The sequence below is a fragment of the Melampsora larici-populina genome (assembly GCF_000204055.1).
Source record: "Melampsora larici-populina 98AG31 unplaced genomic scaffold MELLAscaffold_2, whole genome shotgun sequence".
Taxonomy (NCBI): Eukaryota; Fungi; Basidiomycota; class Pucciniomycetes; order Pucciniales; family Melampsoraceae; genus Melampsora; species Melampsora laricis-populina.
The window spans coordinates 1,735,860-1,763,017 of NW_006768766.1; the positions used below are offsets into that span (position 1 = coordinate 1,735,860).

General features: G+C 38.9%; 5 protein-coding genes across 5 annotated transcripts; 3 read left to right on the plus strand and 2 right to left on the minus strand.

Moving 5' to 3' along the window:
* Positions 1-4,287: 4,287 nt before the first annotated feature.
* Positions 4,288-5,785, plus strand: MELLADRAFT_101809 (uncharacterized protein; the record flags this gene model as incomplete). The annotated part of the gene is made up of 6 exons (XM_007404282.1): positions 4,288-4,580; positions 4,682-4,818; positions 4,920-5,089; positions 5,114-5,228; positions 5,311-5,653; positions 5,722-5,785. The coding sequence occupies 6 exons, from the start codon at positions 4,288-4,290 to the stop codon at positions 5,783-5,785; spliced, it is 1,122 nt and encodes a 373-aa protein (XP_007404344.1).
* Positions 5,786-9,218: 3,433 nt separating this feature from the next.
* Positions 9,219-10,646, plus strand: MELLADRAFT_32879 (uncharacterized protein; the record flags this gene model as incomplete). Its single annotated transcript, XM_007404283.1, has 1 exon — positions 9,219-10,646. A coding segment is annotated over one exon (1,428 nt), but the record flags the coding sequence as incomplete, so codon positions are not given.
* Positions 10,647-11,123: 477 nt separating this feature from the next.
* MELLADRAFT_70646 (uncharacterized protein) lies at positions 11,124-12,762 on the minus strand (the record flags this gene model as incomplete). The annotated part of the gene is made up of 5 exons (XM_007404671.1): positions 11,124-11,596; positions 11,670-12,285; positions 12,358-12,450; positions 12,522-12,562; positions 12,630-12,762. 5 exons carry the CDS (start codon positions 12,702-12,704, stop codon positions 11,510-11,512), a joined length of 912 nt encoding a protein of 303 aa, XP_007404733.1.
* Positions 12,763-12,985: 223 nt separating this feature from the next.
* On the plus strand, positions 12,986-13,729 carry MELLADRAFT_101812 (uncharacterized protein; the record flags this gene model as incomplete). Its single annotated transcript, XM_007404284.1, has 3 exons — positions 12,986-13,059; positions 13,128-13,262; positions 13,348-13,729. The coding sequence occupies 3 exons, from the start codon at positions 12,986-12,988 to the stop codon at positions 13,727-13,729; spliced, it is 591 nt and encodes a 196-aa protein (XP_007404346.1).
* Positions 13,730-13,877: 148 nt separating this feature from the next.
* MELLADRAFT_89113 (uncharacterized protein) lies at positions 13,878-16,197 on the minus strand (the record flags this gene model as incomplete). Its single annotated transcript, XM_007404670.1, has 7 exons — positions 13,878-14,047; positions 14,129-14,434; positions 14,517-14,642; positions 14,716-14,776; positions 14,847-14,915; positions 14,989-15,570; positions 15,646-16,197. The coding sequence occupies 7 exons, from the start codon at positions 16,195-16,197 to the stop codon at positions 13,878-13,880; spliced, it is 1,866 nt and encodes a 621-aa protein (XP_007404732.1).
* Between the last annotated feature and the right edge of the window lie 10,961 nt (positions 16,198-27,158).

Sequence of the window (27,158 nt, forward strand, 5' to 3'; positions counted from 1 at the left end):
TAATCCTTGAGACAGTGTGGTTTGGTTTGGTTTGGTTTATTTTTCTGTTTGTTAAATCAAAAGATGGAAGAAGAATTGGGTTTCATTCTAACCTAACTAAGTCCCTCTCAGACAAACGAGTAGTCAAGAGAGGGACTTATAGCTTATCCATTGTCCTACACAAAGTGGTTCTGGAACTTTTCCATGAAAGTTCCAGAACGATTTTCCACGAAGCCACAAAAGAAAATTTTGGCTGTGTTCTGGCTTTGTGGGCTCGTGGAAAAAAAAACTATTTGAATGCCCTTCATGTTTGGCGTGTGAGCCTGTGGACCTCTGGCTGGAGCGTTTTTCAAACTAACACACTGCATTATCTTGCTTACAAAAATCCCCCGGAGCCAAGAAATGAATTATTCTGTGAATCCTTCTACATACACGGGCTTTTGTAGATAGAGACTTACCCCCAGGAAGGTCATCAAAACATTGCTTGAAAAACTCCTCTTTCCTGTAAACTTTGAGTGTGGTTGAGAGTTTCTCGAATGACAGGAGTAAATGGCTCTCTGAAACCTCTGCAGTGAATCACAGAGGATGGAATTTATCCAAAACATTGAGCTTGAATAGATTGATAGCCATTTGGTTTGGCATGCTGATACCGGCACAGGTTTATGTAGGATGATTCACAGCACAAATTGTTTCTTGGCTCCAGGGGAGTTTTGTAAACAAGATAATGCAGTGTCTTGATTTGAAAATTGCCCCAGCCAAAGGTCCACAGGCTCACACGCCAAATTTCGTGGATAAGCTGTAAGTCCCTCTCTTGACTACTCGTTTGTCCGAGAGGGACTTAGTTAGGTTAGGGTTTCATTTGTGTGGGAGTAAGTTTTGAAAATAGAAGACAAGGTGATTTAAATTGACATTTTTCAACAAAAACTTCATGAGAATCAGATCTAGAAACCTGTGGCAATAAGGATTTGATATCATTTTTGAATGAGGAATCAAATGCTTTTAAATTTTCTTTTGATCCAAATCAACTGATTTCTCAGATGTTGGAAAAATTGAATGTTTTTCCAAAGTAATCCTTTCAAAACATCTTACTCAATCTCAACAAAAAACATCATGTCTTTGTATTCTATTTGTGGACAGGTTGGGAGACTTTGAGGAGGGATTTGAAGGGGTCACTGTGTGTGCATTATGCTTGTTGAGGAGTGTACCCAGTTCAGACAAGGTGAATGTGATTGAATACTCCCTCTTCCTTATCAATCTTCAACTCTGGGTTCTTTGTTGACATAGTGTTGTGGCTTATTATTCAAATCAGTGATATTATGGCCAGGGTTGATAGATAGTGTGCAGAATAAGGTGAAAGCAGTGTGAGTGTAGCTATGTGGCCCTCACCTCTGCTTGTCACCTATTCTCACATGAGCAGTGCTCTCATGTTAGCATAACATGATGTACCAGCTAATCAGTGGGTGAGCTAGGTTGTGTGATTGCCACCCTGCACGGCCTGTCAGCCAGGTGCTCAGCATCCAAATCAGCTTGGAGCTCATGCATCCCCAATACTTGTATGAATTTTTATTTTGACCTTGTTTATTTTTATTTTTCTTATTCTTACAGTGATGCCACTGCTTCACTTCTCCAGATCCCTTTTTGACCACAATCCTTCTTCCAAATCACAACACACACCACTCATGCCTACTCACTCACAGTCACCATTTTGACCAATAACAATCAAGTCTTGTTCTTTCATTATTGATAGTGAGCTTCACCCATCAAATCACCCATCTGCCTCATTCATGGTTCATAAGTCTCACTTTCCTTTGATCAGTTGGTTCTGATCGTTCTTGTTCATCAATACCATCTCTTTACTCTGGTTCATTGAACTCAAATCTATTGTATCATGATAAGTCCAAATTATCTTCTCTTCAAAGACTTGTTGGGGAAAATTGTTGTAAGTTTAACTCATCCCTTGTTTTTTTCTTGTGTTTGTTCATGATTTTTTTCACTTTACAGATATTGTTGTTTTTGTTTGAACCAACCATGTTTCAGCTTCCTTCATCTCCCCCCTGTTCTAGATAATCTACACTTATGATTTATATTCACTGATGTCACGGTTTTTGCTTTTGATCTATAGTTCCTTGGTTTTCAAATTTTCCCTTTCTCAATCACTAGCTTGATCATATGTCGATATCAACTCCTGTCTTTGACTCCATGTCTTATCAACTCATGTTCACTTACATGATTGTGATAGGAATTGGAAGTGCTTGAGATGCAAGAGAGCGCTGAGAGTATTCCAGTAAGGTATATGAATTGCTAAGTGAGGAAAAGAGACTATGCTCAACGCAACACAAGAGGTATAGCACAATACAGTATAGGCATATTACTAGTAAGCCTTATAGTGTTAAGGTCATAACAGATTGTCTTTCCTTCCAATACATATATCTCTATTTCATTTTGATATTGTTTTTTGATTGAATTCAATTCATTTCTTTGAGGTTTTCAAAAACACTTGTTTTTTCAATGTTCTTGTTCCTCATGGACCATATGTTCTTTTTTTGCATGTAATGAGCAGATAACTGATGGTCCACGGAATTAAAAAACCAAAATTTGTGAAGTCTGATTTGTATAGGCTGATTAGTGAGCCATAATGAGGTTATTTCTGATCATTCTGATGAGAGTCATCTCACATCATCACAAGGTGAGACAAAATGGATGATCTAGCTCACTCAATGAAGGGGTGGTCCACCATGCTTTAGCTACGTGATTGCCTTGGGTGAAGCTCACGCTGGCGGGCACATGTAGCTCACAGCGGTTATGATGGTGTAGACAGCGCGTGTTTTATTGGCAGAGTCAAAATCCACCTGAGCTTCACGTGTCAGCAGCCCCGTGGTGTAGTTAGGGTGGTGGTTGTCCACCAATCAATGTGATTCGACTTCAACCCTCAAAGAGTATTTGGAGTATGTGTCTCCAGGACCAACCCATGGTATATGCATGGCTAGCTGAGAGTAGCTGTGCAATGTGTCCCAGTGACATGATCTATGCATTACCCGCTGCTCTCCATGGTATATAGGAATTGGTAGTGTAGTGACTATTTCAGATTGGCCTAAACAGGCAATTTCTTGATGATCCGTGAGTACTGGAAGGTTAGACAGGAAGTTGATATGTATGTAGACGCTCTGCTGGGTTCGAACTTTGAATCATTTTGCATCCAGGGACCAGCACGACAAAAGCCGCCAAGAGAGTATTTCTGTATGTATTTATCGGGCGGTGCAGGTTCTCCGTCTTCATTCTTTGATGCTCCACGTACATATGCAGATATCTGCAGTTCGTCAAATCTCCGGGGAACCACCTTGGGGATTGTCAGATTTGCTGTGTGGCGCGCATGAGTTGGAGGTAAGAGATCCGAGCTTGTCAAAATTGATGACCAGACTGCGGATCGTATAAGGCCGATGCTGTTGATGCACAAGGGAAGGAAGAAAGTGAGAAAGTGATGTGCTTCGTAAAACTTGAATGTTTATGAGGTGATTTGATTTGATTTGATTTGATCTGATTGATATGATTATTAGTGATTTATCTGATCTTGAGGACACCAAGATGAATGAAGCTGACTGAAGATTTGTGGTTTTTTTTGCTTGATCGTATCTTGATGGATGGATATCAAGTTTGATAAATTGAGATTTCTAAATCTACATCATCATCAAGTTCCATTCTAATTCCTAATTCCGAATCACCAATGGTTCCTTTGACTTTTACAGGACAGGCAAGATCGTTGAAAGTTTTTAGAATAACACCCTCTGAATCCAATCTTCACGTCTTTCTGGTAGAATCTTGATATGAGTAGATATTCTCAAATCTTGACCGCTCTTTTATGTGTGTATCAATCATCACAGGATTCCATTCTTCTCCAAGGTTGCCAACCTCGTGGTTCTAATTGAAAGGATCGGATCGGTAGTCAGTTGAAGAGTATAAAACATTCTAATAAACCATTCATTCCAATTGAACTCCTACCGCCCCTTCAATTTAAACATCACACAGCCTGATCCAATAAATAAATAATAACAGTACCTTTTACACCAAAGCTTTCTCCACTTTTGAGTACAAATGTTTGTATCGAACCATCATTCAATTTTCATGATCAACTCATAGCACAGCTTGGTCTTGAAGTCTTTCTGATTGTGATTGGATTCTAAAAAAAATTATCTCAGCTTATCTTTGGTTCGTATATCTACCCGAGATATATATTCTAGAAAAGAGTCTCAAAGAATTCATTGATTCTCAAAGGCTTTCCTTCCAATCGACCATCATCCAAACCAAGTGAAGATGACCCACAAATCCAACATCCAACCCAAGACTCATTATCAAACTTATTCAACTTTACATTCACCAACGATTTCTTCTTCTAAAACAAATTATAAACCAAAAAAACCAAATTCTATCATCAGTCATCAGTCTATCACAAACACTTCAACTTCATTTCAAAATCCAATTCAACTCATCAGTTTAGATTTAGCTTTGGAATCTAAATTGATCGATTCGATTGGTCAAGAAATTAAATTTAATCAAATCCTGGATCCTAATTTTAGAACGATTGTAATCTTTTTAAGACATTTTAGGTAAACAGTCTTGACTTTTAATCTCTTTGATGATGATTTGAGAATCTATGAGGTTGGATTTGATGATTGATGATTTGATGATTGATGGTTTGTTTATATAGATGTCCATTTTGTCAACAATATATTAAAAAGTTATCAGAAATCTCACTTCATAATCAAAACTTAATGATGTTTAGATACAAAATTAGAATCATTCTGATCGGTCAAGGTGATTATAAGATGATAAACCCTTACAAAGGTAAACAAACCTTTTTTTCTTTTCATTATCTTCAAAAATCATGATTTTATTCAGCTAAATTCAAACTTTTGAAATCTCTTTCCATTCGGTTTCCACTGTAGCATTATATAATTGTCCATTTCCAATTTATTCAGATCCGAATCAAAACCATCCACTTTATAAATCATTAGGAATGCAATCTGGTTCTTTCTTTACTAAATCACCAAGTTTATCTTCTGTTTCTTATTTAGATCATTTATCAATCTTTGAACTTTTCATCATGGCTCTCAAAGTAAGTCAATCTTAAATCCTTCAGGTTCATCTATTTTTTGGGTATTTATCATTGATGGGAATCTTTGGGTGTGTACAAAATGATAAACAGAATGCCACAAAGATGCCGTTGAGATATGGTGGTGATTTGAAACAATTAGGTATGTTTTCTTCTTAAAAAATTCCAAACCCTTTCTCTTTTTCTCGTCTAATCGATTTTTGATTTTTTTTTCTTTTATCCAGGTGGTGAATTTGTTTTTGAACCAATCAAAGTAAACACCATCAAAAGGAAACCCATTAAATTCGATCCATACGAACAAAGCTTTCATCCTAATCCAATTCAAGAAACCCAAATCCATCATGAAATTAAAAAACCTAAACCGATTCCAGGGTTTTTAAAATCGAAATTAATCTTAGATTTTTCAAATCAAATCTCTTCTTCTACGAATTCTTATCCTCCTGATTCACCTTCTACTTCTTCTAACTTTTCGACTTCTTCTACTTCTACTTCTTATTCTATTTGGTCGGGGATCTCTTCTAGTGAAAAGAAATCAAAGTTTCAATGTAGATTTGTTCATAGAATGAGGTACGTGTTTTTTTGTTGTTTTTGGATTTTTTTGGGTTTGAAACTGATCTTTGGGTTTCGGTTTTTAGGAATATGAGAGATCATACTCCTTTAGAAGAAGTCTTAATGGCAGCTGGAATTAAGATTCATTAAAACTCACCACACCTTTTTTATTTTGATTCCTTTTCTTTTCATTCTGGATGGTTTTTCTCTATTTTAGAATTGCATTGTGTCATAATTTCATTTTTTTTATCATCATCAGAATTTCATACGTCTTATGAAGTTATGTTTATTTTTATTTCAATATATATATATTTAAAAGTATTAAGTAAAACAAAAGTTAAATCTGTAAAAGAAAAGATGGATAGTATTAAAAAATGAAAAATTATCATGGACTTGTTTTTTTTGGATTTTGTGTAAATATACAGCCATTGCGATATTGCTTGTCGCACCTGTTTGAAAAAGAAAAAGTTTGTGAGCTTGAAACCTAAGTTTTAACCGGCTAAAACCTGGAATTTGGCTGTATTGCCTTGAATTACAGCCAAGTTTGAAGTTTTATTGAGTAAAAACAGGTAAAAACTTAGGTTTCACTTTTTCTTTTTCAAACCGGAGCGACAAGCAATATCGGAATGGCTGTAAGTTTAATGAACATTTTCATGAAAGTTTTTCTTTTCTAATTTTAATTTTAATTTTATGATAAAGGAAATCAATACAATTTTTTGGGGGTTTTTCTTTGAAGGAATATACTTGAGTGTGAACGGGAGGGAGACCTTTTGGACGTAGTACATAGTGCATATTCCTCATAAGAGGAATTGGATGAGCTTTGCTTTGAAAAAGTCTCAAGTCATATCAGCTAGCTGATCATCATACATATCATTATATGTACTTGGTCCATTCGAGGCCGTGCTCAAAGATTCATCCTCATCTGCACATACAACCTCTTGCTGACATTCTACCTCATTCTAACCTTTGCTCACCAACTTATATCGTCTGATGATCAAAGAGTTCATGATTATCTTTTCTATTGAGTAACGAGACCTATGATTGTTCAATCGAAACAGACTTTCACCTATCTTACCCATGTGGTGCAGCTGGGGTTTGGGGGGTGACCGGGGGGTGGGGTTCCCTCGCATCTGGATCCTTCTTTTTATTTGACTTGATGAAGAGCACGTAAGATTGTAAGATCCACGGTCATAGAGATCGGCTCGGAGTAGTAAGAATTCATAAATCTCTCCTGATGGAACCCTATCTCATCTTCACGTTTTGAAATCATGAGCTTTCAATCGAACGTATAACACTTTTGTTAACTCAAATAGGGCGAGTTCCCTGGCATCCGGATCCTTTTTTTATTTGACTTGATGAAGAGCACATAAGAGCCACGGTCATAGAGATCGGCTCGGAGCAGTAAGAGAGCATAAATTTCTCCTGATCGAGAACTTCTTCATCTTCACGTTTTGAAATCACGAGCTTTCCATCAAACTTTACTACACTTTTTTCGAATCTTTCATATATTTATATATGAAAAGGATTCTTGGAAACCAAGATTAAGATTTATGTTAGATAAAAGGTTTCAAAGATCAACTTTGAATGAATCATCGAAGATTTATCAAGTTTCAAGGATCTTTCTTACTAAGTTTTACCGAGGTTTTTGGTGTTTTTTTTTCAAAAAAGAAAGGAAAGGTTGTCATGACATTTTCGATAATCATGGACTTCGTCACCATAAATCGAATCAAGTTTATTGAGGAGTCTTAACGGGTTAAGAAATACTTTAAAAAGAGACCTTTTCTTTTTTTGTTTTTGTTCCTTTCATCCTATAGCTATATACTTACGTTCATAGTCATCCATTTGCATACATAAAAAGACTTCGATAGGAAAGAAAATTGTATAGAAAAAGCACCTCTGTTTAAAATCTTTTCAACTTTCACATATAAGCTTGTATCTCAATTTTTTTTTTACGAAAACACACACAACCACAAACCAACAAGTTTTACTTGATTTTTTTTTTACTTTGGATTACTAGAGAAGCCAGAGCGAATCGTAGGGTTTGAAACTTTGATAGTTTGAAATCTTTCCGTAATCACAAGAAACATAAAAAGAAAAGGTCAATTACTTTTTGATTGATTCCGTTACAAAAGATTTCTTTATCCAGAAGATTTATACTGATTTTTTTCTCGATACTATTGTACTACAGATGAATTTTCAATTAAGAATGATAATGATGATGATGATGATTTGCTTGATGAATTCAATTTCTTATATAAATTGTAAACCTCATCCGAATTTATCTGGTTTAGATTTTAAATATTCGTTAAGAAGACATCACAGATGAAGAAATTCTTTGAAATCTCGTTGTTCATTGACTCTTTTTTCACTTCTTTGATACATATGTACTTTCTTTGTTCAAAAAGAATCCATATTTCTAGAGAATCGATTTCGTGATCAAGTTGTATCCTTTTTTTCTTTGTGTCATTTTTTTCTTTGGGTGATGATAGTGTAAACAAAATTTCATGAGATTTGTGTATGATGATTTGTTAGTAAGTAAGAAATCCGTTGGTTTTACCGAGATGTAGTTAATCAAATTTATAAACATGATCAAAAGAACAGTCAACCGATTTCTTTTAGTCGGTTCAAAGACTATGTTGATAGCTTTGATCGAATTACATCAAGTTGAATCTTGAACTTATTAAAATTCCTCATTCTCACCTGTCTTCGAGGCGTGAGGGAGGGAATGTGGAAAGTTTAGGTTGAAATTGATCGTTGAGAAAGATTGTTAGGGCTCCAATGCACATCAACAAGAACCAATGCAAAAGATTGCAAGGTTAAGTTGACTTCATTTTGATCATCCTATAACCAGCCAAAGATCTCATCAATCAAATCTCATTTGATTATGGCTCACTACATCTACATCCAATATGGAGAACCTTGCGAGTTTGTCACATTACTTTTAGTAGAGGGTTGGATGATATGCACAGAAATGTGAAATGAGATGGATTTGGATGATTGGTATAGGTGTCACAGTGACTTTCACAGAGCAGTAATCAGGGATATAAGCATAAATACCAAGTTATGCTTTAAACCGAATAAACCTGATCACATCCCAAATTTTTGAAAAAAAGTTTCGAAAAGTTATTGAACCACAACAAATCACAACTACAACTGATCCCAACTTATCATCAATTTTATAAAGAAGACCAGATGTCAGAAAGAAATTCAAAACCAAACCAACCGATCATCAATAAAGATAAAGGTAAATCAAAAGCAAAAGAAACAAATCAAGTTACCTATCAAGTGGAATCAAGTAGACTTAAACCTTATTTAAATGAAAGTGAAAGATTAGTTAAAAGAAATTTATCTGATTGGAAAGTAAGACTTAGAATTCCTAACTGATTCTCAGAAAGAAAATTTTCAAAAGATTTCTTTACTGATACTTTGAAATCCATTTCATTTCTTTTTTTTATAGAATCAAACCCAAAATGATACAAAACTATCAGCACATCTTTCAGCTATTTCATCTAGACATTTGAATACAGCTACAAGTTCAGCAGAACATGATGATTTACTTTTATCAAATCGAACATCAGGATCATTAATTCAAGTTGAAAACCCATTAGAAAGAACTTGGAAAGTCACCCAAAAAGATATAAAAGCATCAGTTGGGATCTCAACCTCGATTAAATCATTTGGTTTATCATTAGAAGGAGGACCGATTAAATTTGATTATAGTCAAAACGGACGACACTTAGCTTTAGGGTCTCATCAAACCGGTCATCTTTCTACACTTGATTGGAAATCATCTAAATTGATGACTGAATTAAATGTGAATGAAACTACAAGATCAATTAGATGGTTACACAATCAATCTTTCTTTGCTGTTGCTCAACGTCGTTATGTGTTTATTTATGATGGTCATCAAGGAACTGAACTTCATCAACTCAGATCTCATTTAGAAGTCACTCAAATGGAATTCTTACCATACCATTTCTTATTATCTACCATTGGATTACCTGGTTGGCTAAAGTATCATGATACATCTACCGGACAAATCGTTTCACAACATCGAACTAAATTAGGGTCTTGTTATACGATGACTCAGAACCCATTTAATTCGATTATTCATTTAGGTCATCAGAATGGAACGGTGTCACTTTGGAGTCCTTCGGTTAATCATGCTCAGGTGAAGATCCTGGCACATCGTGGACCCGTGACGAGTGTTTCGATTGATCCATCTAGTTCAGGTAGATTAATGGCTACCACCGGTTTAGATTCGAGTTTAAAAATATGGGATCTAAGGACTTATAAAACCTTGAATGAATGGACCTTGAAGAGCCCAGCCAAAAGCTCGAGTTGGTCACAAAACTCTTTGTTGGCAGTCGGATGGGGATCACACGTCTCAGTTTATTCAGGTGTAGGACGAAACCAATCACAAAAAGGAACGTATATGCAAGAAAGCTTTCCATCCCAATCGGTTGAACAAGTTCAATTCTGTCCGTTTGAAGATGTTTTAGGAGTCGGTCATAGCGGAGGGTTTTCAAGTTTGATCATTCCAGGTTCAGGTCAAGCTAATTTCGATAGTCTAGAAGCTGATCCTTTTGAAAACAAATCACGTAGAAGAGAAAGAGAAGTTCGAGGATTGATGGAAAAGATTCCGTTTGATTTGATCACTTTGAATCCTGAGATGGTCGGAAGTCTTGCAGATCCGGTTTTGAAAGAATCAGATGAATTAAAACAATTGAAAGGAAATTCAAAACTTACGCCTTGGAGAACATTATCTAGAGCTGAAAAATTAGCGGCACAAGGTAAATCGGGTGAAGAAGAAGTCTTGGATGATGATGATGATGATGTACAACAAAATGGAATCAAAGATCAAGGTGTAGACAGATCAGTACCAATCAAACAGAAGGAAAAGAAAAAGATGAGAGGTAAGAATTCGAGTTTGAAACGAGTTTTAAGGAAGAAACAAAAGAATGTGATCACACCTGAAGCTGTAAGTGTGATTCGATCAAGTGTTTCTTAAATCTTTAAATCGAGCCAAAAATTAACATTGACTAACTTTTTTTTGTTTTGGTATTGATGATTATTCATTAATTTGATGAATTTAGGAAGCACTTCGAGCAAAGATTGCATTACGTAAACAACAACAGATGATCACTTTGAAATCTAAGCAAAGTTCTTCTGGAATACCTAATGGACCAGTTGACGCTTTGAGTCGGTTTTCGAATAAGAAATAAATTTATTCATCTTTCTGTAGGTTTATAAAAAGTTATTTGGATTCTAATCCAATCTCACAACTAGCACTTTTCGATAATTTGTTCTGATTGATTTTGTTCTTCACTTGTTTTTTTTGTATCTTTCCATCAGGTCTCAGCTCTGACACGACTCTTGAGGGTAAAAGAATGAAAAGTTGAATTCTTAGGCCTTGAATTTAGTCAATTTTTCAAAGTTGTTTGAAACTTATTAGCAAATCTTTGGTTTTCTATATCACTAATTTCTATTCGGTTAAAACCTTGAATAAATTGGGTTTCTCACATCTGACTTCATAGATTATGACTTCTCACAAAATTATAAACTGGATAATGATATACACATTATAAGGTTTTAAGATTAATGATATAGTAAGCCTTCAAGAGAACTCTCCAAATAATAGCTATCACATGATAAGAAGAAAGAGAGAGAAAAAAGACCATCCAAAAATCCAAAGAGAAAGAGAGAAAGAGAGAGAGAATACAAAAAGAAAGATGCTCTTATTAGCAAGTTGAGTTGCATATAAGCCAAAAAGAAAATTGAGGGATATGTTAAACGTCCTTGAGATTATCTTCCAAAGAGGTAATATAAATATATAAGGAGAAGGAATCAGATGAATTGAATAGAAAGAGAGGGTTACAGGTCAACGAGGATGGGACCTGGGTCCTTCAGGGTGAATCCTGAATCAAGAAGTGCTCGTAGATCTTGAGGATCGTCCGTAAGCTAAAATAATATGATATCAATCAATCTAGAGCTGAGCAGATGAGTAGAGCAGAGAAGCTGGGGAAACACGTACACATTCATTTCTTTCGAGTGCGGAAGGATCCTGAAAAGGCAAGGTAGTATGAAAATTAGGCCAAAGCTTACCAACGAAATCAGGTGGTTGAGAATGAGAAGGTTGAGATTCAGATGGTTCATCATGAGAAGGAGTATGTTCTAGAGCAGTTTGAAATGAAGTGATCGTATCACATTGATAATCACTTGTGTCTGTTGAATCTCGAAGGTGTTGTGGATGAGATTGAAAGTCTTGAGAGGATGAAGAAAGATCAGAAGACCGAGTTGGAGTTGGAGTCGAATCAGATCGAGTAAGAGGTGTGGTATTAGAAGAAGGTATAGTCGTTTCCGATCGATTGGGATGGGTATGATTGATCATAGTCTTTAAACTATGATAACTTCGTTTCTGATCGATTCGGGTGCTTTGGTTGGATTCATTTGCGCATCTGGGTTGATCATAACCTAATCGAAGTCTTCGAATCTCGGGAGAAATCGGAGGACAACTTGGAGGATCATAGGCTCGCCAAGTAGTGGTTGATCCATCAGGTGTATGGGTTTGAGGATCAGATCTTTCTTGGGTTTGAGAATCTAGGGTAAGATGTGAGAATGGAGCTTGGGAGTAAACATGAACTAAACAGCTAAGATAAAAGTTGATTTCATTAGCAAGATTGATTGTTAAGGAAAGAAAGGAGATTGAAGATAATACGAACCGAACAGTTTCATCTACAATCTTATTGGCAGCAGCTTCATCTTCGATTTGTTGAGCGGTATCTTGAATAAGCTGAGGTGTTGGACGAGGAGGACTGGATGAGATCCATCCAGATTAAGGTTAGATATCAAAATATAAAAAGATGAAGAGAATTCCAGGACGTACGGTGGATTGATGATTAATGGAGTTCTTTCATCTGGTTCTTGCTTAAAAGTAAAGAAATCGATTAGATTGGATTTAGTGATAGAGAGATAGAAAGAATTGATTTCATACATTCTGATCATTGATTGGTTGAGAATGATTTAGATTTAACCAAATTGGACAAGTTGTTGAGAACCACTGTCCCATCAAGAGTTGGTTGTAGGATGATAATAGCTTGAGGAAGTTGAAGTTGAAGTTGAAGAGAACTGGAAAGTCAAATCAAATGAGCACTGTGTATGCGTTCAACATTTAAAACTTGGAATTTGGAATGGTTTTTGGTACCTGTACACCCCTCTCAACAGTCAACAGTCCAATCATTTTCATGCGCGGTGGATGTTCCATTCTCAGTCTGTTCACTCCATCACCACTCTAATAGCTATAATAGCTATAAGATGCAAGTCAGTAGTACTGATACAACAGGACCTCAAATGGAATCAAAGCAAACCGATTTATTTGGTGGAGCGATCAAAGTTGAATTACCTACTACTTTAATCGATATCAGGTCAGTTTCAATAATCTATTATCTTCATTTCATTATTCTAACTTTCATTTTTGTTTTTTGATAAACAGTCAAGTTAGACAAGTACCTGATTCTCAAGAAGTTTTCATTTTGAATTCTAAAGATCTTGAAAAACCTAATGATCTTTCAATCATCATTGAAGTACTACAAAAACTTTCAACTTCATCTTCATTCGATTCAATTCGGTAAACCAATTTCTCTTTTGCTTTCCTCAACTTGAAATCTTCTTTTACCAACTTCATCTTTTTATTTTTTTTGATTTCTATTCAGTTTTCATTTCGATTCATTAGCAAATGATAACTCAGCTCAATCATCCAAAATCCTAAAAACATTCAACCTCAACCAAACTTCTGCAACCTCAACCTCATCAAACCCATCAACAAATCATCTCACTACTCCTCAACCTATCTTATTAGAAGGCATTCAATCTGTTTCAAAATTCAATCGTCCAGATTCAGAAGCTGATCAAGTTCATATTTGGATGGCTCTTTGGACTTTAAATGGCATAGGGAATAATGGACTAGGTACTGATCTAGTCTTGACAATGAACCTTCCTAATGTTTCTCAACCTGAAGTTCTTGAACAGACTACTAAATTATTTCAACTGGCTGCTAAGACTCTTCAAATTGTTGATTGGAATTTGTTTGCTTAAATCTTATATATATATATACATATACCATATATACCATCACAAATCAAGACCTTAGTGGGAATCATTATCATCAATATCATCACATATAAATTCATAATGATGTATTATTACAGCTTTCCTTAAAAAAATGTAAAATGCTTTTTTGGGTTCATAACTCAGGAATTGAGAATTGGTCTTCTTGAATCATTGAAGGTTCATCCCGATCTCCAAGTAATTCTTCAGGAACAATGAATCCCAAACAAAATGCCGTTCTGTCCGTCACAAGCAATGCAGCACCATCTTTGATCCATGTGGCCTGGACCGGTGCAAATGGAACCTCTGTACGGTGAAAAACAAAAATAGATCATCTTCAGAATACATGCTCATGAATATCATTCTTAAAAGGTATATGGAACCTACTGGCTGGTATACCGATTCCATCTATCCATTCTGACAACTGGGAAAGTTGTGTCATACTGGTCATCGCAGGATCTGGCCTGGTTGGATACCACAGATAGAGTGCCGAGCTAGCAGTGACGATCACAAGGACGTTCCGAGTGGGATTCCATTCGAAACACTTGACCGGAAGTTCGAATTGAATCACACTCGCTACTCGTGGTTTCAGAGGTACCGAAGCACCAGTTACCGATGAGGCAGATGAGATGGGTACTGATCCCAGGTTGGCCGATCTGAATGAGAAGATGAATAGATTCAATGGCATCGCATCTACAAACGTAGCACAAAATGATCAGCCTTGATGATCCGATCCGGTCAGAAGGACAAAGTGAGTCAAACGAGATGACTGTACCATTACGACATGCAAGGAGTTCTCCATCTGAGCTCCACTGCATCTCCCGCACTCCAATGCTTGGGTTGGGTTTACTAAAATCCGGAGTAAGAGAATTGGCTAGGGTCGAGGATGGGACTGGATCGACTGTTTTACAGATTTTGACATCAGTTTAGATTCCGAATTTCGATTCCTACGGCTTTGAAGAAACTCAACTCACATGGTATGATTCCGTGTGCACGAGTACGCTCAATCCAACCCATGGGTTCGATCAGAATTTGCTACAAATCAAACAAGAATAGATAGGTACGACGTCTAAATGACTCGAATGAAGAGATATAAATGACACACTCTTGTTGGTTTGGAATTCAAGTCGATCTCACAAATCGGGGTCCAAGTGATATCATTCAAGATTCGTACCTTCAAGATGACCAATCTTATGATCAACTCGAATCCAAAATGCTTGATATATTAAACCTCAACTATACTTTACCTTTCCATCCCAACCACCTATAGCGAGATATTCACCACCGGGTCTCCACTTCACATGTCGTATTCCCAACCCAAGATATCCATCCACCACTGAAGTTTCATCCGAGGCATCGGTTTTCTCTTTCCGCCTAATCCTTTCCTTTGATGTCAATTGTGTGCCACGTGAGAAGGCGTGTCCATCTGATCGGCCATGACTCGTAGACTGAGCCATAGAATCATTCAGATCAACAAAGCTCATCGGAGGTGAGTATGCGCCTAATCTAACACCGGTTGGCGTTACTATCTCAACCCTATAGTTGAACAGTGCTGATTCAATCAAGGCAAGGTATCGATCACACGGACTCCAGCTGATCTGATTCACATCTATCAAATCTGTAGGTACATCAAATAGGCTGACACACGTCCAAGCCAACGTATCACAGATAGCCAGATGATCACGAGTTTTTCCAGGTTGACGACAAATAAGAGCAAAGTAACGAGACGTATTGGAGAAAGTGGAGCCCAGAAGTGGACCATGCTTTGGATGATGAAGTTGTAGAGGTTGAGGTTGAGCAGACGTTAAAGGCCAGATAGTGATACGTAACTAAAGAGTGCGATTGATGAAATTTTAAAGTATCAGAATACCGGAAAGTTTGAAATTAGGATCAAGTAGACGTACTCCCCAATCACTCCAGACCATGATACAATCACTACTAGGACCCCATTTAACAGCTCGCTCCCCACTAGCAACACCCTCTGCACCTACTTCTATACATGCAGTCAGTTCATTGGACTTCATGGAATGCACATAAATGACCGATGTTTCCGGATGTCGGGAAAGGGCAAGAACATGTTCCGAGTTAGGAGAAAATGAAACACAAGTCAGACGCGTGGTTTTGCGTTCGTCTGTGATCGGATTGATTGTCGAGGCTCGAAAGGAAGGAATTCCAGCACGCGATTTAGTAGTGATTGGATTAGAAGAAGATCGAATAGACGATTGACTAGTAGGAGGTTTAAAAGGTTGAGATGATGTTATAGGTTTTTTGGGTGGGTGTTCGTTTCGAGCAGGTTCAGATGAAGAATGTTGACATCGCCAACTTCTGATGACTTCCATGGAGGTTGTAGATCGAACGACGAGTCGATCACCCACTGAGGTGAGAATGTATTTTCCATCAGGTGAGACTGTAGAGGATGATGAGGAGCTATGAGGGTATAGCGGAGTGAAGTCCATTTGATTGATCGATTGTGACGATAAGCTCAGCAGAGGATTCGAGGAATTGGTGATGACTTGAGTGAATGTTCCCGCATCCTGGCGCAATGACGCACAACACCTGCACAGGGCGCCGTCCGGGGCAACCCCTGCGGCCGCCATTCACCTCAAGCTAAACATCCTCACACCTTCCAATCCCAAAGTTCAGGCTTAGGCAATGGGGTGAACAGACAACATCTTGATCTTCAAGGAAATTTCTTATGTGCTACGATACCAAGCCCATTCCCAATATTTTCTTCTCAAAATTCTGCCATAATACTATTGAGCCTATCTTTGGTCACCGTGCTGTGGTATTAACCCATCAGGACCTTTAGAGCATCTCATATATAGCCAACATTTCATGTGCTTTAGTTTTGTCGTTGGTAACTTGTTATTAACATAAGGTAATGTGAATAATTCGGACTTTTATTGACATGTAACTGTACTAACAGTTTTGGATATCTTTATACAGTCGATCCAGAATAGCTTGATAAAATAAAATTTATTTATTTTTAATTCACAGCAATACAGCCCAATACAGGCATTCCTATAAGCATAGCCTACAGTTGAGATAGGTGATTCGAGGTTCAACCTCGGGTTCACCCTTATCTCAACTTCCTCGATAACAACCATTCCTTATGGTTGAATCATTCGTCCATCAATTAGTCCATTATCTTTCTCATATCCGTTATGCCATATGTCAAATACTCCCCTCAGTTGAAGGTTATCGCTCTCAATAAGTTCATATCAGGTCAACCAGTTGCCTCCATCAACAATGATCTCCTCACTTTGATCTCAGCGCAAACCTTCACACGTTGGAAAGAACTCTACGACCTTACTCATGCGGTCATCAGAGATCCGGATTCATATGATAAACGAGGACGTCCGACTCTGTATTCCGACCAAGACCGACAGTTCATGCTTGAACTTATCGAAGCCGATCCGTGCATGTTCCTGGACGAGGTCCAGGAGGCGATGTATGATCATACTGATCTACTCGCTTGTCGACAAACTATCGCCAATGACCTCAAGGAACGGCTTTACCTCACCGTTCACAAGGTTGCAAAGGTCGATAGCAACCAATCACCCGAGCTTCGAGCAGCGTATTCGGGTCAAGTTGCCCATCTTCCACCAGAGTGTCTGGTCTTCTTAGGTAAGCATCCATCTCCTTCTAAGCCTTCTATCTTCTTCTTTATATCCAATCTGACTCTATCATTTCATCCATCATGAAGATGAGACCGGGCTTCGACCACAAGATGTCGAACGAAACCACGTTAGGTCCAAGAAAGGCGAAAGACCAAAGTCTTTGAAGCGTACGAGGGCGGGGAATCACTATACTGTGCTGGCTGCCATCTGTGAATTGGGCTTACTCGCAGTCAACGCCAAGGTCAATGGCTATCGTCGAGACGAATTCCAGGCCTTTTTGAAACACATCTTGGTAAGTGACTGTCTCTCTCGCTTATTTAACTGTGCATAATGAGCTGATGCTCTCGATCTGTTTCAAGCTCCCTGTCATGGGTCGCTTCCCGAATTGAAACTTGGTTCTGGTGATGGATAACGCAACTATCCATCGCCGTGGTGGAATTCTAGCGTTGTGCGAGGCAGTTGGAGTTCTATTGGTCTATCTTTCACCTTGCTCGCCCGACTTCAACCCGATCGAGCGCACATTCAAGGTATTCAAAGATGCTCTCCGCAGGAATGGTACGCTGGCTGAGGCTGTTGATAAGTTGAAATGTCTGACAAGGGTAATGAGCCAGATTTGTACTAGCTCGTTCCTTGTCAATCTTTACAAGACTGGTGGTTACAGACCTAAAGATGATGAAGATGAGTTTTAAAAAAATGTTGTTGTACTGCTTAAATCGAGATATTGAAAATATGCAAAGAAAGATATTGTCTTATTGAGATCTCCAGTGAAATACACTGCAACATTGAGGAGGTGAATCGAATTGATGGAACACTCAAGGAAATGAGATTCTTCTATCTCATGTTTCTCAAAACATGAGATAGATTATAAGATATTTTGAGAAACGTAAAACAAGAAAAATCCTATGATTGGTTTGATCTTGATTTGAGTGAGAGGCATAAGGATTACCTTTGCAGAAATTCACTCTCATTTGGAATCTCAATCACACTTGGAGCTTTGTTTTTTTACTAAACAACAGTTTGATTACAGCATATTTCTTTCACAACAAACAAACAATAATAGATAGCGAGTCATTTTGCTATAGTGTACTGTGGCTACAACATAAGAATGTTACTCTTTAACACAAGGAGGCCAGTACATGTTTTTTTTGATTGGAGGTGGGATGTGAGGTTTAGAAAGTAGGATTAGCTTCATCCTTGAGATGCTGTCGATATGATATGGCATTTTCATGGAGTCGGACACGTTGTCCAAACCCAAACCCAAAACCTGCCATCACTGCGCAGCTAAGCTCGGAGGATAAAAACATCTCGAAATTGACGATGTTGTATTTGTTGAGCAAATCGCGAGTTTCTTGATCGTCCTTCTCAATCGAACAATAGTCAAGGTAACATTCAAAGTGAGGGAGTGGCCTTGGGCCGGGGAATCTGATCGGGGTGTGGACTTGTAGCGTGAGACCATTGGGAGTTGAGAGGTTGACTGAACAGAGCTGGAAGCCGTACTAGTAGCCTTTCGGGAATGTAACTTGCTGATCGGCAACCATTGAAACTCGGGTCCGGTAGGTGGTCTCATTAAGGTGACTCCAGGCTTATGAATGGCCTAAATTTAAATGATCAACGCACATTAATCAGTGTCAGTATCTTGAAAGAACAATTTTTAGGGGTAGAAAGTGACTTACAAGGAGTTCTGCCCATATGTCCATTGCCAAATGCGAGAGATGCATCGCCTCGTTGGTGTTGGCTGGGTTGATAATACCCATACACTATTTACCTCCGATTGAAACACAGCCATACATCTTCATTAGAGTCACTCTATGGGCCTGAACATCCGGTTCAACATGTATAGTCTGTTTGAAAGATTGATTCTTATCAATTGAAAATTTGAAAAGATTATATAAAAACTCACTGCCATCTCCATCTCATCGACTTGATCATCGTTCAACACATTTGTAAGTTGGTGTTGCAACACCCGATTAAAATCCACTGTCTGTTCAATTGATTTAAACAAAATCAATACCAAAATTGAGAATGAGAAGAATAAGAAAGACGAAAAGGGCTTACTTTGGAATTGTTTTTGGCGGTTTTCTTTGGGTTGTCCATGAAGAGACTGAAGCCGACCTCCTTCCCCTTCTTCAAGATGATCATGGCTTGGAAATCCTTCAAAGTATCCTCGGATGAAATTTTTGGCATTGCAGTCTTACCAAAGATGCCACCAGTAGTCATGTAACCCTTAAGTATAACTCTTCCTTCGCTGTCAGCTACCCTCAACATCTTGCCACATCCCTTCTTGTGGCTGTCACACGCATTGAAAAGGGACGACTTGACCTGCCCGAGTGATTGTCCATCGACTTGGATCATGATGTCCAAAGGAGTCTTGACTGGGATGCCGTATTTGATGTACGAGATGGGCACACCGGATCCTTTGTCGGCGTCAGTGAGGGGATTGGCTAGGAAAAGGTTGAAGTAGAACTTGGCCGGGATCGGTTTGCGCTCCACGGGTTTGACATGGCGATCAGCGTCGCCAGGGCCTGGGCTTGGTGATTGAGTTAGATCCACATATCGATGTGGATCTACTGATCAAGAGATCAGTTGCTTGCTTTTTGGTGGCTTCTGAAAGATAAGATGAAAACTTACTTTCATCAACTCGGTTTCTGGCCTCTTGAACACCAAAGAGAGGGTCCCGATGGACATCTAAATCGTGTTGATGTTCTCCAACAGCCACCATAGGCATTCCAAAGCCTTGGTGGGCTATTGGAAGAACTATCGGTGCGATACCAGCATCAACATTGATTTCTACAAATCAATCGAAGGTCAGTTGATATTGAAATGAGAAGGAAGTGAGATTTAAAAAAAAGAACTCACCGGGACGAAATTGGAAAGGGCAAGAAAATTCCTGGAAGCCTGGCTCGGCGAAGGGATCGATGTGGACTGAATCGGTGTGAGGTATTGGCGTCTGCCGTATCGACGGTCCTCCCAGTGATGTCCGGGTCTGAAAACCAAACAGAAGCTGATCAGAGACTCTTGAAGACAACAAAAGAGAAAAAAAGAAAAGGAACTCACTTGTCAAAATAACAAGGAGTCCCAGTCCTGCCGGGATCAGGACTAAGGCCTTCTGGCCCAGCCTGACGGGCTCGGCGTCGCGCACTACAAATACGATGGTCAGTAACAAGTATTGAAAGAAGGAAACAATTTAAAATACTCACAAATCTTTCTTTCTGGCCTCTTCTTCCTCAGCAAGTTGTTTCTTCGTTTTTCTGGTGGGCATGATGGTATACTGGTGGTTTGGAATGGGTATTGGAAGGTATCGATGGGAAAGAGGTGGTATTGGAAGGTATCAATGGGAAAGAAGTGATGGGATCAAGGGTAAAGAGGTGAAACGGTAAGCAGCCCAAATTCAATCGAGGGTTTCTCGACTGTAGGCTACATGTGCTTATAGGAATGCCTGTATTGGGCTGTATTGCTGTGAAATTTAAAAAAAATAAATTTCATTTTATCAAGCTATTCTGGATCGACTGTATCTTTTGGTTTACAGCAATGATGATCATCTTCTGTTTACCACCAGCCAAATTATTCCCATAGCTGTTTACCATCAAAATTATAGATCTTCATCCTGATTTCTCTCTAAATAGTTCTTTGAATTTCGCGGCCCTCCCACCCTTTCTGCCCTGGTTATTTGTTATCATGTTTAAATTGTGTTTGGTTAGTGTTGTTTAGTTTCATAGCGTATTGTAAAAAAAAGGGGGGGAACAGTGTTGTGTTAAGTCTGGTCTTTCTTGTTTTCATTATTCATTAGGTTATTTTTATACAGCTGTTCCAACAAAGATTGATTTTTTTGGAAATCTTGCCAATGTGCAAAACCCGGGTTTTGTCCCTCACTTGATTTTGTCTCTCCGCTAATTGGAAGAATACAGGAAATAATAAACCTGTAATCAAGTTTTGTCTTTGGTTTTAGCCGCTGCGGAGACAACTTTCTCCAAAAAAAAGTTGTCAACCTTTCTTGGAACAGTTGTACTACAGCTATTCTAGAAATTCGTGTCCTACTTGCACTTTTTTTGCCTTTCCCCCCCAAAATACAGCTGACGCGCAGCGCAGCAAATCTGTATCACACCCTGGATTGAGTCAACCCCAAACCCCGAGATCTCCCGAGACAAGGTCTTGGGTCACATCCTCCCTCCTGTTCCGTGCTCGCCACGTGGAATGTTTTCAACCCAATCCACTCAATCCGCCCAATCTGATCATTGCACCACTGGATCTGCTCGTGGTTTGTCCTCACCTCACCACCTCCATATCCAGTGTTCCATGTTGTGATAGATGTGCTGACTATCTATCTCAATCACCTTCTAGAAATGCAAAACCAAAAAAAAGTAAGACCCCATCTTTTCTTTTAGATTCAAACTTTCCTCTTCCCTTTTTTTATAAGCTGACTTCTTTTTTTGTTCAATTTGTAAGAGTTATCATTGGTTAGATTATAACATCTTCTTTGGATCATTAATTCTGGGATTGAGAAAAGCTTGGTAGGGATTTGAAAATAAAGAAATAGTTTTATTCCATTCCTCAGTCAAATTCCTTATTTGAATGAACATGACCAGTATCCTCAATCTTCTTGTTATGTCTTTTTCTTTTTCATAAGCAAATTTGTGATCAGAAGAAATCCTGTCTGTGTGATAAATAAATGAAGTGTTGGTTGTCTCTTTTTTCCTAAGTGGATGAAAAAGAAAGACAATTGATTACTGGGTTAACATTGACAATCAATAAGATATAGTGTGAAAAAGATCTAAATGAGGTTTTTGATTTCTTTGATTTGTCTCTGATTTGTTGTTTCAAGAACCAGACCTTTGAAGCCAAACAGAAAGTATATCTAGCAAGTCCGAAGATTCAATAGAATCTTTTTATCAACACAACCATGCAAATTGCTTATAATAGGTCTGGCGGAGCAAAGGCCAAACTTGAAACCAATTGTTCTTTCCGTGAACAAAAGCATTAACATTGACTCCTACCAAAGTTTGTAACCTATGTTTCATAAGACAAGGGTTCCGTGGACAAGTGAAAATGAGCAGTGATGTTTTGGCTTTTGCTTGTTTCAACACTGCGTCAGTTGATATATTGGCAAGCTATGAAGAACATGATTCTTATAGAGATGAAGTTAAGGAGAATATACCTAACTATGAGCATATGATTAGTAGAGAAACACTTGTATAGCTACAAGTTTGAATTTGTATAAACGAGTCGGAAGAGAAAACAAAGAGAATGCTTGAATGATGCTAATGACAAGATTAAAAAATTAAAGAAACAACAAAAACCGAGCTTTTAAGAATCATGAAACAATACTGGCTTGATCAAAAGAAGACACAAAAACCCCTATCCGAGAAAAACAGATGGAATCTCATCATCAGGTAATCAAATAGCTTGTTGTCTAAGTATTCTAACTCTACCAATGTTAGATACAATTGTACCAGCCAAACAAATCAATTGGAGTGCAGCTGAGCCAATCTTTCAAATCCCTACCAAGCTTTTCTTGATCCCAGAATAAATGATCCAAAGAAGATGTTATAATCTAACCAACGATAACTCTTACAAATTGAACAAAAAAAGAAGTCAGCTTATAAAAAAAGGGAAGAGGAAAGTTTGAATCTAAAAGAAAAGATGGGGTCTTACTTTTTTTTGGTTTTGCATTTCTAGAAGGTGATTGAGATAGATAGTCAGCACATCTATCACAACATGGAACACTGAATATGGAGGTGGTGAGGACAGGACAAACCACAAGTGGATCCAGTGGTGCAATGATTGGATTGGGCGGATTGAGTGGATTGGGTTGAAAACATTCCACGTGGTGAGCACGGAACGGGAGGGAGCATGTGACCCAAGACCTTGTCTCGGGAGATCTTGGGGTTTGGGGTTGACTCAATCCAGGGTGTGATACAGGTTTGCTGCGCTGCGCGTCAGCTGTATTTGGGGGGGGAAAACGTAAAAAAAATGCGAGTAGGACATGAATTTCTAGAATAGCTGTATTTTACAGTCATCTCTGAGATAACCCATACCTTTTCATGGACCCCAAAAGGTATGGGTTTTTATAGAGTATGGGCTAGCAAGATTCTCTGCAATAACCCATACAAGCAAATTCATGGGTTATTGCAGAGAATTGTTTCAGAAAGTTGAGGTGAGATTGCTGAGCGCTTTCATTGCATATGTATCCAAGAGGATTGAAAGAGGAAAGACAAAATGGTAGGCTGTACTAGTGATTTGGAGTGTGCTGCACTAAAGGCCCACAGGGCTTGAGTCAGAGCCCCCCCACAAGCTTTAGTTTTGCCAGAATCATTGTGTCTGAGGTAATCTGTGACAACTTCTGCAGATTTGAGTAAAGCAGAATACACTGGCTGAGCAGGCACCTCACTGCCAGCATAGATGCCTCGGGTTGAGAAATCCGAGGCATCATCGGAGGCAAATCCTTGGACAGACCTTGTCCGAGGTTTTTGCCCGAGGTATTTTTTTGCCCTAAGAATTACCTCGGATCAAAACCTCGGGAAGCTTCTGTCCGAGCTCGGATTACAAAATCCGAGGTAAATATGTTGGCGGTGCCTCAACTTCAGAGTGCTCTGGAGCCGGAATATCTGTGACGTGTTTGCATTGTTCAATAGCTTCAAAAATCTCCTCCGGAGTCTAGGTCTCAAGGCCACTCACATGCTCATTGGTAGGATTTAAGAGTTCAGACAAAGACATCATGTTCTTTTGATGAACAATATTCAATTTCTGATTTATTCTCAGTTTTCAATCTGGCATATCCTTCTTCAATGTTTGAGACATAAAAAGTTGATAGGTCATTAGGAAGCATGTTTTTGGGTAGAATAGTTGAATCTGTGATGAATTGTGTTGAGCTTTGATGATTTGTGTGGAATGGATGGAGTCAAATGGCTATGAAAAGCTTTGAAGGTGTGTCTCAGGAGTCTCCTGTGCAGTATTAATTTTTTTTTCCTGGGGTGAAGTATGGGTTTTTTGTCTCTGGTTCTCAAAAAAAAGTATGGGTTAAGGGAAATAGTAGAGTCATGGGTTTTTGATCCATTTCCCCCGCCTTTAAAAAATATGGACCCAAAAACCCATGGGTTAAGCTAGAGCATGGGTTATTAGGTGTATGGGTTATTTCAGAGGCAACTGTAAGCGGCTTTATTTTTTAGGCTTGTATTTTAGCTATGTATTTGTAGCAGGTTCAGGTTTTTTCATTCTCAGCTCCGCTTCCACCCCGTAGGGGGTTTTGGTTGTTAGCAGTAATTCATTATTATCCTTGTGAGGATTTCGCCCAAACATTCTTTTACTCTTTGAGTAAATGTTTTAAGTTCCTTTCAGTAAGTTTACTTAGACACATTTCCTCTTGTTCTTTCTGTCACCACATTCTTCCAAGTCATGTGTGATATTTCATTAACTTTATGAGGAACACATGGATGACAGTTGTAAATATGAGAATGGTTCTACACCACGGGGCAGTTGCGGCGTGAATTCCACATCGCCATTTGGCTCTATAGTGGTTCACGTGGCGTTCACAAGAGGCGAGTCATGTTGCGACTGCAATCCATGAACCACATGGGTTTCACAGTACCGCCCACGTGGTAGCGCTGTGAACACCACAGCGCTTCACTGCGTCAACTGGATACAATCGGTGATGTGGCCATTTGCTTCATAGCATTCACCTTCCATTCTGGTGACCACGCCATTGCATTCCACCACGTGGGCGTACTCCAACAGGCGACCATGGAGCATTTATGTGGGCTTTGCGTGATTGCGACGTCGTTTGGCTTACAACAGGATCAAAAGAAATCTCCTGACCGATCCAAATTGGATCGGTCAGGAGCGTGGGCTACCCAGGATACAAACTTGAAAAACAAAAACAAATTACTCCCTCAGGAGATCATGACCGAATCAAACACACTCAAAGTGATATAACATCTTTTCAAGTTGAATAATTCCCTGCTACCATCCTACATTTAGTTCAATCAGTCTTGCCTTGGATATCATGTTCCTAAATCTCTTGTTCATATGCGTAAAAATGTAAGTAAACAAGACATAAAAGAGTCAATTGATTGGATATGTGATAGATGAAAGGTTGAAAATACATTCAACTGATACTGACTGGTGAGTACTTGAGATGACAGAGTTCAAGTGATTGAAAGTAGTCTAGAATATGAGATGCAAGATGATAAGTTTAACCAATCTTGAAATGAAAAAGATCCGTGAAAAATGTTCAAGAATGTCTTTAAAAGTAGTCAATGACCATCAAGAAGATCTATAAGTAGTAGAAGATAGTAGAGAAGGATGAGATGATAATGATATGTAGAAAAAAGTGTAAAGGGATGAATGAGATATTTTGGATTTCATCGAGAGGTCGAAGTTTGAACACTTTTTATACCAAAACATTGAGTGATATGATGAATGACATCTTAATGACATCATATCATGTTGTAAGCTCAGGACAACGGTCAACTGGGGTCAACTGCACAGCACACAGATTACCTAATATCTTCATCTCAACTCTCAATCACAATGTGATCTTGAGTGGAATATTTGTGCGGTTATGAGGCAGTGTGTGCTGTGGCTACAATGAGGTCCTCAGGTGATCACATGGTGGCCAGAGCTGATGTGGAAATCACACGGCGATTGATGTGGCAAACATGGATCTGTTATCTATTGTTTGCGACCTGATGGCAGCGTGGTCTTACTACTGCCAGTTGTGACATCGCATCGATGCGATTCAAACTTGCAAAGCTTTCAACATCGCTGATTTTCACCTGCGATCCAAGTCGATTGCTCGGTGAAATTCACGTAGCCCTTGATTGCACTCTGGCAGCCCTTTTTTGCTGAAAGGCTGCCCGGTGGTGTAGGAAGAACACTCAAGCTCTACAGCACTTTGGTAAGAAACAGGTCTTTAACGGTTAGATCAAGCTTTTATATCTTTGAGCAACTACAGTGGAGCTGAGCAGGCAAAAATATTCATCTCATCTTCAGAAGAGCTGTGTCTTTGAGGAAACACATATACAGCCGTTCCAACAATTAACGGCAGAAATCTTCATTGGTGTGTTGCATCCGAATTTAATCTAAAAGTCAAAAACTAGTTAAAGCCGGCTCAAAGTGACAGGTCTCCCAGGCCTCCTTGTTCATTTGCGTGCAAAACTGGGTTTAATCCAGTTTTGACATCTCTAGATTTAACCTCAAGAGCGACACACGATCAAAGAATTCTGCCGTTAATTGTTGGAACGGCTGTAATTGTGTTCAGGTCGACTCGTCGACATGGTCAAAGTCTTCCTGGGCGCATCTTTCACGGATCGTGCCTCTGGTGCTGTCTTATGAGACAAAGCTTATAGCGGCGCGATTGATAGAATGTTGCTGCCAGTCTAGGAGGGGTGTTTTCATTCAAAAAACATGTCAGCGAGCACTGCGTGGGGCTCATCCTGACTGGAGCAAAGATAGCGCGCGCGTTTGCAGACTAGTAATATCCTCATGTACAAGGGGGGAATTATTGGACTCTTGAGCAACGCGACGGTGACAAGCTAGCAATTTTGGCAAGTGTTTTGAAGCTGACTGAAGTGGATCACAATTCTCATGATTATTTGAATTTTTAAGCGCGCTCATCGGTGAGCAGGAAGGTACGACAAGGGCAACTGGTGAGGTGCAGGAGCAGGAGCATTCATTGACGGAAAACATTGGTATATGCATTCGCAGGCATGAGATATGGTGAGAGATGTACATCGTTTCTGTGAAGGGAACATCATTGTCAGAGCGTGCGAGGAGGGGACGAGGAGGTTGGGGGTCAACATACA